Here is a 17697-nt window from a genome sequence, read left to right as displayed (position 1 = left end):
TACGTTTATGCACATTTCAGTGGTTCAATATGTGATTGTAATTGGAGAAAAGTGTTACAGAGTCCAGTTGAGCTTTTTCTTCTAGTCCTAGGGTTACAATCTGTAACCTTTGTTTACTCTTTTGGTTAATCTCTAAACCCAGCTCTCAGGCTGCCTGTTGCTCAGCCACATCGCCTGCAGCCATCTCCCTGCTCTGCCACACTCCACCGGCCACCATCTCCCCTCCTCCCCTCTGTCTCTGTCAGCCAGACATGCCACTCATTCACCTTCATCCCCTGGAACCGAACCAATAAACCTTTTCTTAGCCATCCCTTTCTCAAAGTCTGTGTCCTGCATTCGGTTCCCCCGATGGATCATTTAAAAAATACCCTATTTGTGTGTAGGTTCTGGTTGGTGTGGCTGTGCTTAATTTGCAGTATGTGCAAGATGTCCTTCTAATTAACAGTCATTCCTATAGCTAGCAATTTGATGTCTTGGTAATTACCTTCATCTCAAATGCAAATCCTTAACTAACGAAGATGCATGTCATCAGATTTCTGTATCTATGTCACTAACATCCTATGGGAGCCGGGAGGATGGCATGTTAGTTAGTGTGTGCATCCGCCCAATCGGGCTGGAGTGTGGAGGTAGCCCGTCTAATCTCGCCACTCAACGTCCCATCAATCATTTACAAATCGTGGAAATATCATGAGATGAATGTTGGTGGACAAATATGTTGTTTCACCCACCTGGAGTTGTGGTTTAGTTCCTGAGAAATGTCGTCCACCATGTCGTTCTCGGAGGCTTCGTGTGCCATGGCCTTACAAAGCTTACATGCTACCAAGGCCTTGGCCATGGCCTCTTCACCGTGCTGCCAAAAGAACAGCGCCATCTTCTGGCGTTTCATAAGCACGGCCCAAACCATGAGCTCATGGAAAGGAAAAGGGAAGTGGTTGATTTCGGGGTCGTCCAAATCTATGTCCACTTCTTCCTCTCGCTTGCGCGTCGTCTTCTGGCGACCTCTGCGGATAGGCATGTCATCCTGATGGAGATCCATAGCAAGTGAGTTGTGCGGAAAGAAAAGAAGACAGCTTTGGAGATGTACCCCTTTTTTGGGGGACTTGTTAGGGATTCAAATTATTCCCGAGGACAATGTGAGAACGTTTTAGGTTGAAAGCGTGGGTCCTGAATCTGAGGAAATATAAGGATCTGGATTGTACCTATGTCTAAAAGGTACATAGAACCTTGCTTACATTTCCATATTATATTTCTAAATCTGTTAGTTATTAGTTAATTGAAAGCACAAGCAGACTTTGGAGGACACAAAATCGATTATCACAAAATACACATAACAGGCGCAGTCTTTTCAGAAATATCTTCTCATTGGACTTTACTCTTCTTTAACCCTTCCTTTTGAATAAAGAATAACTGGCCCAGGGGTGAGGTCCTCTCCAGGCTCCTGTCTCTGGAGAAGCTGACACTGCCAGTTAGTGTCTGAATGGCATGTCAGCAGGGCGGCATTGATCTTCAATCATTTCCAATTTTAACAGTTGAGGACTACTGACAGTCAATCAATCAAAATGGTTTTCAGTGCTTGTATAATCGCTGCTTGCTTTAAAACAGATTATCTGAATATGATAATAGTAGGGCAGTAAATTACATAGTAATAATAGAAAGTGAAATGATTTAGAAAATGATTAGAGCACCATAAATGTATGGCCATTGTGACCAGATCCCCACACTGATTAAATGGTAGATAAACTAGACTAGCAGAAGAGAGCAAGGCATTGAGGTTAAGACGTTGTCGGACACAAACAAAGAGACGCCATTACAGGGAGAACTATTTCAAACAGGCAGACATACAAAGGAATGGACAGCCATGCACATGCTGTGATAAAAGCTTTATGATGTTGTTTCTTCATGGTGTGTACACCATGGATACATGTATTATGTAATCCTGTTAGGTCAGTCATTACCTATTCAGTATAATGTAACTGGGCTGATCTGAATCAAGAGATATATATATTAATACTGTCCGGAGACTGCATGTTGTTGTGCATTGTTTTCCATTAACAGAAAGAAAAATTGAAAATAACTTTGTGTAGGGTAATGGGAAAGAATGAATAATGTTATGAAATTGCCAGAAAATTAATTAAATACGCCTCAAGGTCTTTCTTTCAGAGACTGCAAGGCACACGGACGGCACACACTATAAATATAATTCCACAGACTGACTTTACACTCAAGAGAGAAAAGTGTGTTAAAAAGAAGGAGAGGAACACTGAAGGAATGACTGAACACCAAAATCACGATGAGAGCAACACTCACCTCCATCCCCAGCAGTTTCAGGGCTTTGGGCTAGAAAAGCAACAACAATATAAGCAAGCAGAACAATGTATATCATGGAGAAGTTGACTCTATAAGCACAACATAACACAGACTGACAGACACAGTCGCTCACATGAGAGCAGACATATTCTTTGATATGGTAAGTCGCTCACTTTCCCTTCAATGGTTTTCATTCAAACTGAACAAAAATGTCGTGCTGTTGCGATTTAAAGTATACTATACATACAGCGACAGTCGTGTGTGCTTGTGTGTTCACATGTTTAAAAGCAGAGTGCATGTGGTACAGTACTGTGTATCTGTATTTAAGCAGGGCATGTATGAATTATGCATTCATGAGCCATCATCGGAGTTGGTAAAAATAGCTCGGGTCTCCTGTGGGGATTTTTGATATCTGAATCTATTTCAAGGCTTTGTTCTTCCTTAACATGTTTGTGTGTGTGCGCGCGCACGTGGCCATGTGATTGCACGTTCATTTCATCTAGAAAATCCCAGTTAAATTGTCTCTTTCTCTCTCTCTCTCTCTCTCTCTCTCTCTCTCTCTCTCTCATTTTGCCTCTTTGCTCAGTCTCTGTCCCGATTCCCTGCTTTGGCTTTATCTCCGTCTTTCCAGCTGCTTTGTTGCTGCCATGACACACACACGCACACTGCGATAAACAGGCACATGAAGACTCACACACACACACTCATACATACAGACACAAAGGTGCACCCACGAGCCGAAATACGGGGCTTCAGACTCAGCTGTGTGTGCTTCTATTTCCATCACACCTGTGGCGGTGTGTGAGGAATTGAGGCAGAATGAGAGGACGATGAACATAGACCATATGATGTGCTGTGCCGTCAACACACTGCAGCACATGGGGTTTGCTCATCAGTGGGACGAGTTTCTGTCGTTGGAATGAAGCGTGTATTTCATCGGGGTTACGACGGCACACGATGAAAAGCCGCTGCTGTACATGGATGATTTGTTGCATCAAGCTAATAACAGCCGGTGTTTACTTGATGAGGAAATGTGGGATAACACGAGGAGGACTCTTATGTTTGACCTCTGCTGATGAACTACACCTAGGTGAACATGATTTGTATGGTTTTAGTTGCTATAAATCCCTGAGCCGCACATTTTTCTAAATGTCTTATTTTATGGATGCTGTCCACTCGCCTGAGATATAAAGATGATTTGCTATTTCAGTAAAACATGTTAAGGATATTTATGAAAGTAACTCTTCTAGGGAAAGAAAATATCAACTTGCAGTATAAAAACAACACAAAGGACTGGCTGTAGTTCACACGTTTCTGTCAACACTTCTTTAAACACAAAGTATCACAATTGCTAAGGCTGAAAATAAAAAAATGTCCCTGCTCATTCATTAATTTCACAACTAACATGTACATGACAATTTACTATTTGGATCAGCAAATGAAAGAGTGTCCTTAAAGAGGCCCTGTTGTGCTTTTTTACACTCCCGTTGACCAATCACGACAGAGCCAGCCAGCTAACCAATCAAAGCAGACTGGGCTCAGACAGAGGGTGCAAAGAGATGAGAAATATAAACCCTTTTTCATCATTAATAATTGAAATGTGAACCATAAGAAATAGCATAATAGGGCCCCTTTAAATACGTAATAGAATACATCACTTGATCCATATTATTCATGTTGCCCTGATTTTAACTTAAAGGATCATTTTACTGATACTGGTCCTGTGATTTGATTTTGATTAATTACGTAAACAATTCCCCCACATTAGTGTTTAGATACATTAACTATTCACTCACCCTCTTGGGTCCAAAGAGGTTGTGGTACAGGGTTCTGAATCTCTTCCTGGTGTAGTTACAACGATAAGCTCCGCCCATGAGGTATTCAATGACCAGTCCGATGTCGATGAGGCTGATGCGGTAGTCCGGAGGCAGGTTTCCCTAGAAAGACCAGACAGTGTTAAAAGGCAACAACCCACGCCAGCTGATTCGGATTGATGAAGGAGTGTAAACAAGAGGGAAACAAGAGTATACAACAGGGGTGTCAAACTCAAGGCCCGGGGGCCAAATCCGGCCCGCGACTTCATTTCATGCGGCCCCTCAAGAGATTGCAACGAATATTATATGGTTACATGCCGATTTACAGAAGCACGTTGCCCATAAACTACATATCCCACAATGCATCTCAAATTTGACTTTTTTCTCAGAACTTGACTTTTTTTCTCAGAACAAGTTTTTTTCTCAGAATTTGACTTATTTTCTTCAAAATATAATTTTTTTCTTAGAATTTGCCTTTTTCTCATAATTAGATTTTTTAAATCATTTTGTAACATTCTCAGTGAAGAGACTTGCAATGATTTGCTCTAGACTTCTGCTTTCAGACGTAGTTAATTATGAAGTTATTACCCTATCCGATAATAATCCAATACAGAGGCAATGATGTAATATAATACATTATTTTATATATATTAAATATTTATATATATTTTGATATATAGTCTTAAAGTTACAACCGGCCCTTTGAGTGCAACCATAATGCTGATGTGGCCCGCGAAGAAATTGAGTTTGACAACCCTGGTATACGACATACACACTCACTTCACAAAATCCAAGTGTTTTTTGGCTATGAAATAAAAACGTGATTATCTGATCCCTGGATATTCTCGCTTGGAAAGAACACACAATGTCAGTGAGCAAGGGCAGGGGAAATAAGATACACATAACTCTCGGGCAAGATCTCTCTTCCAGCTCCTAAATAAATTACCTCTCACTTGGTTTGAATTGAGACATTTGAAGATATTCCTCTGATCTCATAATTGGTTGAACCAGAAAGTTCGCTGTTTCAGGTGAAAGCCGACATCCGTATCTTGTTCTCTTACACAGGAGCAAAAGAAGATAAAGAAATGGGTGCAATGATTTTCTTAAAGAGGACAAAATGTCTCAGGACGATTACAAACGTCAAAAGGTTTTTGTTTTTTTAAATAAATGTCTCATGATTTGCACTTAAGGAAATAACGAGATCTTCTCCGTGAGGTTCAATGCAGTCTTGAAGAAAGGAAAAGAAAGAGAAAGTGGTAAGATCTATCTAATATTAGCCTGGAAGACAGGGGAAATAGCATGGACAGCTATTAACGCTAGAGGCTACATTCGTTATTGAAACAGAAAGTGAGGACTGTCTCTGTAAACCCTCACTGCTCCTCCTCCTCCTGCCCTCAACCCCACATCCTGCACTAATTATCCTGTCCCCCACTGTGACCCAGGCCTTTCAGAAACACCAATTACTTTACATAACTTCCTTAACACCATCTGCACACCTCTACCATCAGATAGGGCTGCTCGATTGTGGCAAAAATCATAATCTCGATTATTTGGGTCAATAATTGATATCACGATTTACTTTGAAAACATAAATTTATTGGAGAATTTTTTTTTTAACAGTATGTTTTTAACAGTTGATTACCCTGAACTTTAAGTATAATTCAACTGAAAAACCAATAAAAAAAAAATTATTATATAAAAAAATAAAATAAATAATAATAAAAAAGAATCGTTTTTATTTCGATTACGTTGTTTTCGTAATCGTTGCAAGCCAAAATCGTAATTGCGATTAAAATACGATTAATTGAGCAGCCCTACCATCAGATGTGAGAAATCCTAGAAATCCCCTCTGTCCACTCCATCCTGTCCTCGTATCCAAAGACCCAATTTCAGTGGCGGTAAAGCCTCGCTAACCCCTGTAGGCCATCTGATGCACTTTGAAGTAAAGGCAGCTGCAAATACTGCTTGTCTGTTCAAAGTGAGCACACAAAGCTTCACCTCCTCCTACTGATGTATATAGATCAAAAGCCCCAGTCTGCGGTCAGCCGATCTCTCTCTCAGGTCCCTGAAGCAAAGCCTAAACACTGTTTGTTTACACCTTGTGTGAATCCCCTCTGACAGCTGAAGCTTTTATTTATTTTATTAGGAAGAAGAAGAGTCCTGGTTGACTCACTAATCACCCTCTCTCCTGAAAGTGTCTCTATAACATCCAGAGCTTTAGCTGGACCTACAGTTGTTAGACCAGGGGTGTCAAACTCAAGGCCCGGGGGCCAAATCCGGCCCGCGACTTCATTTTCTGTGGCCCCGCAAGAGCTTGCAAAGAATATAATACGTTTATTATACGGTTACATGCCGCTTTACAGAAGCAGGTTGCCCATAAACTACATGTCCCACAATGCATCTCGTTTTGTGACATGCGCACTGAAGAGACTTCTGCTTTCAGACGTAGTTAATGACTAAGTTATTATCCTATCCCATACTAATCCAATTCAGAGGCAATAATGTAATATATAACACATTATTTTATATATATATTATATTTTTATAGAGTTACAACCGGCCCTTTGAGTGCAACCTTTATGCGAATGTGGCCCGCGATGAAATTGAGTTTGACACCCCTGTGTTAGACAAATAAACAACCAGCTACTTTTGTTAAAGTGTTGCTTGTTGCCAAACCAGATCAACACATACATAATGTATTGAAATGTATGGTCGCGGTGATGGTTGTAAGATTTCCAAGTCGTTTATTTCCTCTTTATTCTGACAGGGTGTCTTTGAATCGCCTTTTTGTGTGAAATGTGCAATATAAATATCTCATCCTGCCTGTGTCTCTTTACTGCCGTTTTTTATATCTCATCTGTTCTTCACCTGATAACAAATCCTTGGGGTGTGTACTCCTTGTGCTTTCCTTCATTTATTTGTAAGGTCGTTTGTGTTTGCGGCTTGTGTCCCGGTCTGTCTTCCTGCCTGTGTGTGTTGTATTTTTTGATTTGTTCTGAGTATTTGTTCTTTGTCTTTGTATTTGCCTCTGCCTGCTCCCTTATGCTCGTTGGCAGCCTGTGTTGGTAGCAGCTTTGCTTTAATCAAGCTGGCGTTCTGTTCATTCAACCTGCCTGCCTCCTGCTTTGGGATCCTCTGAAGCATGACACTAATACACATCAAGTCAGTGTTCCTGTGACCTGCGGACTGAATAGGAAGCAGATAACCTACGACACAAAACAACAACAATTATGGCTCATTTCAACTTTCAATTAAAATAGAAAGGAAGTAAATCCGCCCTGTTTGGATTGACCTCCAACTGATATCTGAGACTCGAGGTGTATTGCTTCTGACCTTTGGCCACAAAACAGCATTGTTCATTCGCTCTGTAGGAAAACCAATTTCTGCTTTTGGCAGCTGTAGTCCACACAAGCCAATCTCTGAGACTCTCTGCCTCCTGACTCAGCTTTCACACCACCTAATGAATGAACTAGATTAGACCTGAGTGCGTCCCCCCGGGCCCTTACAGCTGTTGCTGGCTCAACATCTGCAGCCGAATCAAAGTAAAACCTGCCAACAGTGTGGCCCGACATCCACAGACAGGAATGAGAAAGAAAGAGAACAGCGATGACATGGTAACTTCACGCGAGGGATTGCAGTTGGATCTAATTAGCGTCCTAATATTATACAACAACAACAACAACAACAACAACACACAGACAATTATATCCAATAAGATGGGGATGTTGTAACATGCAGTGTGCTTTGCAGGCGTGTGAGGTGAGGTATCGTGGAATAGAAAACGCATATTCTCAGACTTGTTTAAAGACGGAGGAGGTGAAGGAGGAGTGATTACAACACTCATCCTCTTTAGCGACGTCACAGGGCGCATGGGGCAACACTGCCATCAATAACGGTTACATTAATGAACACCGATCAGTGCTAATGATGGTGTTGCTGACCTCTCAATCGTCTCTCTGAGATCGCTGCTAATTGGGGTGCCGACACGTGCTGCATGTTAAATGATAGGTTGCTGTCTTTGTGTGCAGTTAGCATTGAGGTGCTGTTGGGGAAATGCAACAAAGTGCTTTTCACAGCCTATACTTAGAGAGAGGATTCCACCATGTCATCATCTTAACGTGTAAATAACACGTGTTAGATCCTTCTTAACTGGCAATGCTGTCGTTTGCTTGAGCCACAAACCTGAAACCCACAGACCAGCTGCACACGAGAGCGATCAAGGTGTTTGACAGAAAGCCACATTCATACCACCTCTGTACCATCCTTGAGAAACACCATTTCTTGAGTTTTGACAATTTTACGTCTTTTAAAAGTATGTGCTTTATTTATAAATGTCTACATGGACTGCCCCCCCCCCCCCCCTCCCTTAGGGGAATTCATCCACAGAAACACACTGGACGCTGCACGAGGTCAGAAACCAGAGGAGACTGTTCTGCTCGGCTGCTCCCAGTCCGTGGGATGCTCTCCCGACCACGTGAGAGCACCACAGACCGTGGAAGCTTTTAAAAAAGGCCTCAAAACCAATCTATTCAATAGAGCCTTTCCCTACACCTTTTATCTATTACCACCCTTTTATTGTTTGTTTTTTATTGCTTTTTATTCATTCTACCGTGTTGTGTACTGTTTTTATATCTTCACGCTCACTGCTTGCAGCACTTCGGGATTTGAAGTCAAATATGAAGTGCTTTATAAATGAAACCCATTATTATTATTATTATGACTGTGAAGCCCACCGCAGACGGACCACTTTTGGACAAAAGGTCCTCTCCGTTAAAGGCAGCTCATCGTGGAATAGCCTACCAGCTGAGATACGGGATTGTCCCACTCTCAATGGCTTCAAAGGTCAACTCAAAGAATGGATGAGAAACAAACAGACGTGCGCTCACCGCTAAATGCACTTTAACACAGGGGCATCTCCTCTTGCACTTTATATGTCGTTGCTGCTATCGTGTACTGCCATGTGGTAAATACTTGTGTGTGCTGCTCTTGCTCTTTTGCATATCATGTATTTTGTTTTTGCCATGTTTGTCAAATGTAATGTTCTTCAATGTTCTTCAAGGGACCACGGATGGAAATGAGCTCAAAGCTAAATCTGGTGTTGTTACGCTTGATACATTTGAGTGCTTTAAGTGTTCATCACTGTACTTTGTCCCCGCCAAAGAAACGATAACAAAACATTTGTAGGGAAATGTGCCATGTCACTTTTAATTGAATCAGTAAATACGGCATGTTGGAGAGAACACACCTGAAGGCGTTGTTGACAGTACAAACCAAAAAGTAATCAATAAATTGTGAGTGTTTGTCTTCCTTCTTCTCAGCCTCACAGCAGTACCACCGCGGCCTCAGTTTGCTCAAACTCAACTTCTGTCAGTCAAGCAGCGTTTAATACGCAGTGTTTGTTACCATGGCAGTGTGTCCCTCAGAGAAAGCACAGAGTAAATTAGTGAGCAGTCATGAGAGGCATGAGAGTCGTGCACAGCTCGTAGCTCCAGCTGAAAGAGAGAAGCCAGCCTCTATGTGCAGAACCAGCATCGAGGACCACCAGTAAGTCGACACACTAATCAACGCGAGTACACACAACGCAACACAAGCAACTGAAGCTCTATGTGGTCAAATGTGTCTTCTTCATATTACGCATTCAAGCCAACGTTCCCTGAGCCTGGACAGCCTCAGAGCTGAAGGGACGGTGGAGATGGTCTTACCTTTTTGACGTCTCTGACCAGGTGGTACAGCGTGTTGGACGGCCCATGTCTCTGTTGAAAACAAACACATAAAGATATTATTACAATCACGAAAAGCATCTTCAGTTCCTTAGGACCCTGCGTGTTATGATAATCAGCCTAAGCACCAAAGTGAGGTAAGCCCTTTAATCAGCAATTTGCACAGAGGGGTGTTTCCTAGAACTAATAGATAACAGCACGTCTTTTAGCATGTGTTGTTACCGTGTTGTAGAGCTCCTCCAGTCTGGAAAGCGTGAGGAAGCGATGCATACTGACTCCATTTTCAATCAGCAGCTTGACAAAGTCCACTCTGTCCAGAACTAAGGCATCCAGCATCGCCTGCTCCAGGGAACCGATCTAATGCAGAAGGGACGGGGGAAACATGAACTGACAACACTATAGAGCAGTGGTTCCCAATCTGGGGGGCGCCAAAGATCGCAAGGGGGGCGCCAAAGATCGCAGGGGGGCGCCAGGCCTCAGATGATTTGAGGCCAAATATCATATTTAGACTTTTTTTTTTTTTTTACACATATAATTGTAACGCAATACATGATTGCCACTCAAAGCCTTGTCTCTACATTACATTAACAAATACAACAATAATTGATTAATTACTTTGAATAACAATTCAAGTTAGTATTAAAGGCATAAAAAGACAGAAATGTGTAATTCTTTCTTTAATATAAATGTTTCTTCTGCCGTAAAGTGTCCAAACCAGGCTTTTCTGGATAAGCGCATTTTTAAAACATAGCCATTGTCCATGCCGGTTTCAGATGGATTATTTGTCACAGTTGCTCCGATCAGACCATTTTGTAGATTATTTACGACTTTTGAATCCACACAAACACATCGGCAAAATCCGGCTTACTTTGAGCACGTGTTTTAAACAGTTTAATCCCTTTGTGAATTGTTTCCACTTCCGCCGTCCTTTACTTTCTTCTTACAGCGGGAATCCAAATGAATTAATCCTGAGTCCAATAGCCATCAAAGTCGCTCCAATAGTGCTCCTTAATTACGCTTTCATCCTCCTTTAACAACATACTTCACATTCATCCAGTTTGTGACAGGAGTTGTAGCATTTTTGAGACTTTTAAACTTTAATTACCGCTGTGGCGCTAATTAAAGTTGTGTGTGGGGGTGTGGGGGGGGGGGCGCAACTTCCTACAGGAGTCATTTGGGGGGGCTCTTGGGAAAACAGGTTGGGAACCCCTGCTATAGAGGATACACTACGTACAATGCACTATTTATACAGAAGCACTGCATATAAACACAAGGAGATTGACCATCCTGAGCTACAGCAAGATACTTACATGGATAATGTAATAATACTCGTACATGTTTCCTCTCATGATGAATTTGTAACAACTTTCTTCTATACACCACACATCCAAAATAAAGTTTAAATTGCTCAGATCTTGTAACACAGCCTTGAATTGCATCCAGTTCACAACCCTTTATGTGTCTCCGGGGGGCTAATTTGCAGTTTATCCGATACACGAAAAACTGCAATGAATGCATACTTGTCAATTATGCACACAGATAACCGCAGCATTATTGGATTCTTATACTGATTCCAGCAGCCTACTGCATCCAAATTGCCTTTACAAGATCAAAGTACCCTTTTATCTGGTTTAACAAACCGTCTTTCTTTTTCTACTCATTTTATCTTTTAAGGTATTTCTGTGTGAATGTAAAGCAATTCATATGGAGTGTCAATTGTTAGTAACATTATCAGCCCTTAAGAATAGCTTCTGCAACCCAATGTGCCCGGTTCGCATAAACAACATTTCTGCTGCAGTATGCATATTTGGGATTTCACAGTTTCGTTCTTACAGGCCACTGCTGTCCGTAGATGAAGATCTGACTGCGGGCGATGTCCACTCTGTTCCAAGCCAGAGCCAAACTCAGCTGGTCAGGGGCCGAGGCGTTGGCACCTGAGAGGATACACAATGTTTTATTTCATATTTTCTGACAAACAAGGTTTCCTAACAGATACAAGATCCAAGGCAGGAACAACTCACTTGTGTGTTGTGCATTAGATGCAGTGGTTAAATGTAACTAAGAACATTTACTCACATTTACTTAAAGGTGGGGTAGGTAAGTTTCAGAAACCGGCTCGAGATACACTTGTTGTTATAGTCCATGGAATGCTCTTAACATCCCGATAGAAATGAATATCTTAAGTGCTTTGACAACAAATCCATAAAAAAATTTCATCTGTGGAAGCCGTAATACTGTAAAAAGTACAACCAATCCGATTAGTCGGGCCGGCTAAACGGATTGGATTGCCGCCCTGTCTGTCAGCCTTCCATCTCGTGCACGCACAAATACTTCAGTACTACAGTACTTCAATGACTCGCCAGCAACAGGCGGCCACTTCCACCAGTCTGCTGACGTCATGTGCGCGTTCATGTGTGTTGGAGGAGGTGCTCTGTAAGGAAGTCTGAAGGAAGGGGCAGATTATTTTCGGCTGTGTACTTTCAAATTTTAGTGCACTCGAGCCGGTTTCTGAAACTTACCTACCCCACCTTTAAGAACTATACTTTGTTGGCATTTTTGCAATTTACTTGGGTGCTCCATTTTATGCTACTTTGTACTTCTACTCCACTACATGTTAGAGGAAAAAAATAACACTTGTTTCCCTACTACATTAATTGTAACACTCAAATGTTTCATATACAAACACATACATTGTTTTATACAAGATGTATTACTGTACTCATAATCCCAGTAATACAAATGTTTTAAAATCGGCTTAACATGACAAACTATCGATTAAAAGATCCTACATGTACTTGTGATAAAAACACATACATATGATATTCTGTAATAATATAATACTTCCAAAAGAGCCATTACACAAAATGGATACTTTTATAATAATTGTTTATACTTTGAGTGCTGATAATATACTCTTTACTTCTACTAAAGTGTGAATGCAGGACTTTTACTTTTACTACACTGAACAAAAATATAAACGCAACACTTTTGTTTTTGCTCCCATTTTTCATGAGATGAACTCAAAGATCTAAAACATTTTCTATTCACACAAAATAACCATTTATCTCAAATATTGTTCACAAATCTGAAACAATGTGTGATGGTGAGCACTTCTCCTTTGCCGAGATAATCCATCCCACCTCACAGGTGTGGCATATCAAGATGCTGATTAGACAGCATGATTATTGCACAGGTGTGCCTTAGGCTGGCCACAATAAAAGGCCACTCTGAAACGTGCAGTTTTGCTTTATTGGGGGGGGTCTGGGGGGGTCCGAAAACCAGTCAGTATCTGGTGTGAGGGGTAGGGTTAGGGTTAGGGTTAGGGGTAGGGTAATGTTGTGAATCAAGTGGCCCATGGTGGTGGTGGGGTTATGGTATGGGCAGGCGTATGTTATGGACGACGAACACAGGCCACTCGATTCACAACATTACCCTACCCCTACCCCTCACACCAGATACTGACTGGTTTTCGGACCCCCCCAATAAAGCAAAACTGCACGTTTCAGAGTGGCCTTTTATTGTGGCCAGCCTAAGGCACACCTGTGCAATAATCATGCTGTCTAATCAGCATCTTGATATGCCACACCTGTGAGGTGGGATGGATTATCTCGGCAAAGGAGAAGTGCTCACTATCACAGATTCTTTCAGATTTGTGAACAATATTTGAGAGAAATGGTTATTTTGTGGATATAGAAAATGTTTTAGATCTTTGAGTTCATCTCATTAAAAATGGGAGCAAAAACAAAAGTGTTGCGTTTATATTTTTGTTCAGTGTATTTTCAGACCAAAGTGTTTCTACTTTTACTAAAGGAAGTTCTTCCTCAGTTTTCTGTTCAATTGTTTACTACTTATTTGTACTTATACTTATTTGTTCTCCTGGATGTTAATACTTTTGTAATAAAATAAATAGGAAGTGATACAAGTTTATATTAACTGAGTGAAAGCAATGGAATAAAGTATGTTATACGGTAGTTAATTTGTCTGTGTTCAAGATGGAGTCACATTACATGTCACTTGTTAGACGCTTTTATCCAAAGCGACTAACACACTCAATGCTGTGGACAATCCCCACAGGAGCAATTTGGGGTGAAGTGTTGTGCCCAGGGACACAACGACATGCTGACTGCAGTGGGGTTTGAACCTGTGTCCCCCTGACCCCAACACCAACGCACAACCCACTGCACCACACGCCTCCCTTATATACAATACAATGTCATGTCAACAGCTCACAGAATACATAAAAACTCACACACATTTACCACCATAGTCATAAACCAGCAGCAGCATATGAAACAAGCGTTCCCATGGAGAAGCTATCAGCCTGATCGAGTAGGGGCCACACCCACCAGCAGGGAGGGAACTATACACATGAAGAAGTGAGCTTCCACACTGAGGAACAATAACACTCTGTTCTTTAAATAGTGGTGCTCCAGCTGTGCCCGAGCCCCAAGAATGGTTATGTATGACCGGTTACTGCTGAGCGTTTGCACAAAGAAATAACTTAAGATAAGGATATAAATAGTAAGGATAATAAAGAACGGGGCGAAGCCTGCGAGCTAGTTCAGGCAGTCAACTCGAGCACCGATGATACGTTAACACGCGACGCACCTCGACCCTCTGACAACTAACCAATCACATTCTCCTAAACATGCCGCTCTATTGAAGCTGCCAGGTCTTCCTGCCTCTGCCTCCTCGCTAGCTGCCGCTGCCACTGCTACGTTCATGTTCCTGCTGCCGTGTTTCACGTTGCTGCTGCTCGCCTGCCCCCCCCCCCAGCTTCCACCTGTAGGCTCGGCGGATAGTTATCCAATCATCACTCAATGTTCTTTGTACATCTGTGGAGTGACGAGGCCCGAGCCCAGACGCCAAACTCAAGCTGCTTCTGCTAAACATATTAAGAAACAGATGTCTGACTGAAATAATGTTAAAAATAGCTCTGTGCCACACGGCTTTATGATGTGTGTCTTTCAGCAACACAGAGGTGAGAGACGAGGGTTATTTTAGAAAGCATTCTTCCTTTTAGACAACAAATAAGCTCAAAGACCGTTTTACCAAGTCATCATCAGATGTAGATGGTCTGTCAGTCACTTCGGTCATTCGAATCAATCTGACAGTGAACTAGGGCTGTGGCGATACACTAATCTCACGATACGATACGATACACGATATTCAGCCAACGATACGATATATATCACGATATTCAGCCAACGATACGATTCGATACGATTCGATATAATTCGATACACTTATATCATTTTCTGAAAGATTTTAAAGGGACAGTGGGATTTTGGTGACATCTTGTGAGTGTTCCATTGACTTGGATTGAATTAATTCAACTGAAAACTGAAAGCATCAATTATACAATATATGGCTCTGACAGAGAGTCTCCAGCTTGCAAATGCTGGACAAAATGAATCAGAAGATGTGGTGAGAAAATTAGTTTCATTTATTGAAACAGTGCAAACTGTAGCTGTAAAGTGCAGTATCACAATGGACAATGGAGAATGAAAAGGTGCAGCAGGTGGCGGAACACGGGGGATTTGAATGGGACTTGTTAGAAATTAAAATCAATGTTTTGATGGCATAAAGTACCATAAACATACCGTCAGTTTAAATGCTGTTTTATACTGAAAAACCAGAAGTTGTTGTGCACAACCAGTTGTTGAGCTTTTATTCTGAAAATCCTTCATCTCCGGTTAGCATTTAGCATGTGGCTAATATACAATTTCCTATAGAGGTGAATTTAGTAGCGATATGACACGGAGTGTTGCGCACCGAAACCTACTGATTTCAACACCACAACTATAGACGTCGAGATATTATTATTGCTGAATATTAAATGAAGGTACAGTTTATTTGAATACGTTTGTTTACAGACGTGGGTAGCATGAGACAACATTCGGAACTACCGGAAATGATACCAGCCGTGAGGTATTTTTGGAGTATTGATTACAGCGTTTAAAATGTATTAAATGAAAAGTCATGAAAGAGATAAGGACGAGAAAAGGCGTGTTTAGTTATATATTTAATGTGCAATGTCTGAATCCTCTGTAATGCGTAACAACGAACATTGGAGACGTGGAGGGCCGATCCCCAGCAGCGCCAACCGGCCCCCAGGGAGGATTCAGCAGAGGATATTTAACAGCTGGAGAGGTGGAGCTCGCTCTCTTCCCTTCGCTCATCTTCTGCTTGTAACATTACCGCGCTTTTTATTAATTAAAGTATACATTTGAACATTCTCAGAGACTCAATTAGTCTCCTTTTTAAAGCTTCTCTCCTGGATAACTGTGTTCGTATAACGAACACAGTTATCAGACTTAATGTATCGATACCCGCGGCTGAAATATCGATACTTTCTCGGAAAACTAAATATCGATATATATCGCAAGATCGATTAAATTGCACAGCCCTACAGTGAACCCAGATATTGTTTACCACTTGTCATTGGCGTTATAGTTGTGGTGTGGGCTCTGCCATCCACTCACACAAATGTGATTCTGTTTGACTGTAGAGAAGAAGAAGTCATCCCATCGGCGAATGACAGCTTGGCGTTTGATGTAGCGCTAATTGTGACGCTCTGCACACAATCGGGAATATAACTGTGTTCCTTTGGTTCACTGTGATTGTGTATTTACGTTGCTCTTGTCCTCCTGTAACCTCGACATGGCGTCATGAAGAAGAAGAAGACAAAAGTACACACAAAGAGGATTCTGGACGGCTGTCATTTCCCTAATGTAACACTGGATGATGTCGAGGCAAGAACAAGACGATTCAAGGGCACACTGACAAATAAGGATACAAAGTGCCCATCTTCTTCTTGTGACAGCTTTGCTTCCTGCCATTGCTGTGTTGGTAACGGACAGATGGGCGCTCATTATGCAGTTGGTTTTTATGCTTTAAAAGATGTACTTGCATACCGGTACTTATGTTTGCATATCCTGCAGGTATAAGACAATTATTGTTATCCCAAGGCACCAAAAAAAGGCAGCTATAAATGAAACGGGGAAGGTAAATACAAAATGTAACCTCTCTATTCAAAATAGCTTTGCTTGGATATGCTACGATAAAGCACTTGCAGCCGTTAGCTGTTAACCTCAGTTGACCCTGTGAGATCTATCACTAAACAGTCTCCTGTTCACATTAATTGAAACCGAGCAATCTCATTCCTCTGCATGTTTTTAAAGCTAGGGTAATGAAATGCTCGTTGATACTATGGGCACTTGTAAATGTCTATATGTAAATCCACCTTCTCCGGCTTCTCCGTGGTCGGGTCTCGGGGGTAGCAGTTCCAGCAGAGAGCTCCAAACGTTCTTTTCCCTGGCGACATCAACCAGCTCTGACTGGGGGATCCCAAGGCGCTCCCAGGCCAGCGAAGAGATATAATCCCTCCACCTGGTCCTAGGTCTACCCCTTGGTCTCTTCCCAGCTGGACGTGCCTGGAACACCTTCCTAGGGAGGCACCCAGGTGGCATCCTAACTAGGTGCCCGAACCACCTCAACTGGCTCCTTTCGACGCGAAGGAGGAGCGGCTCAACTCCGAGTCCCTCCCTGATGACCGACTTCTCACCTTATCCCTAAGGGAGACACCAGCCACCCGGCGGAGGAAACCCATCTCGGCCGCTTGTATCCGCGATCTCGTTCTTTCGGTCATGACCCATCCTTCATGACCATAGGTGAGGGTAGGAACGAAAATGGCCCGGTAGACAGAGAGCTTTGCCTTCTGGCTCAGCTCCCTTTTTGTCACTATATGTAAATGTATCCTGTAAATATAATGTGTGATGTCCTTTATTGTTTGATGTTTCATGTGGAACCGATATGCTGCAGGTCTCCCTTGATCTCAAGGGACCAATCTGATT

At 42.0% G+C, this 17697-nt stretch overlaps 1 protein-coding gene across 7 annotated transcripts in view; it reads right to left on the bottom strand.

Moving 5' to 3' along the window:
- Positions 1–17697, bottom strand: part of trpm3 (transient receptor potential cation channel, subfamily M, member 3) — a 193826-nt gene that overhangs the window by 34344 nt on the left and 141785 nt on the right. For 5 of the 7 annotated variants that reach the window (XM_071204426.1, XM_071204427.1, XM_034091089.2 and 2 more), the window contains exons 10-15: positions 11675–11775; positions 10064–10198; positions 9824–9874; positions 4104–4244; positions 2308–2337; positions 729–1021 (exon numbers count right to left, since the gene is read on the bottom strand). In XM_071204426.1, coding sequence (XP_071060527.1) covers positions 729–1021; positions 2308–2337; positions 4104–4244; positions 9824–9874; positions 10064–10198; positions 11675–11775 — 751 coding nt within the window. The remainder of the gene's footprint in view (positions 1–728; positions 1022–2307; positions 2338–4103; positions 4245–9823; positions 9875–10063; positions 10199–11674; positions 11776–17697) is intronic. The other 2 variants (XM_034091090.2, XM_034091094.2) reach the window with 1 other exon arrangement.

This window comes from Pseudochaenichthys georgianus, chromosome 9 (assembly GCF_902827115.2).
Source record: "Pseudochaenichthys georgianus chromosome 9, fPseGeo1.2, whole genome shotgun sequence".
Taxonomy (NCBI): Eukaryota; Metazoa; Chordata; class Actinopteri; order Perciformes; family Channichthyidae; genus Pseudochaenichthys; species Pseudochaenichthys georgianus.
The sequence above is the reverse complement of the archived record's forward strand: the minus strand, read 5'-3'. Positions and strand labels throughout refer to the sequence as shown.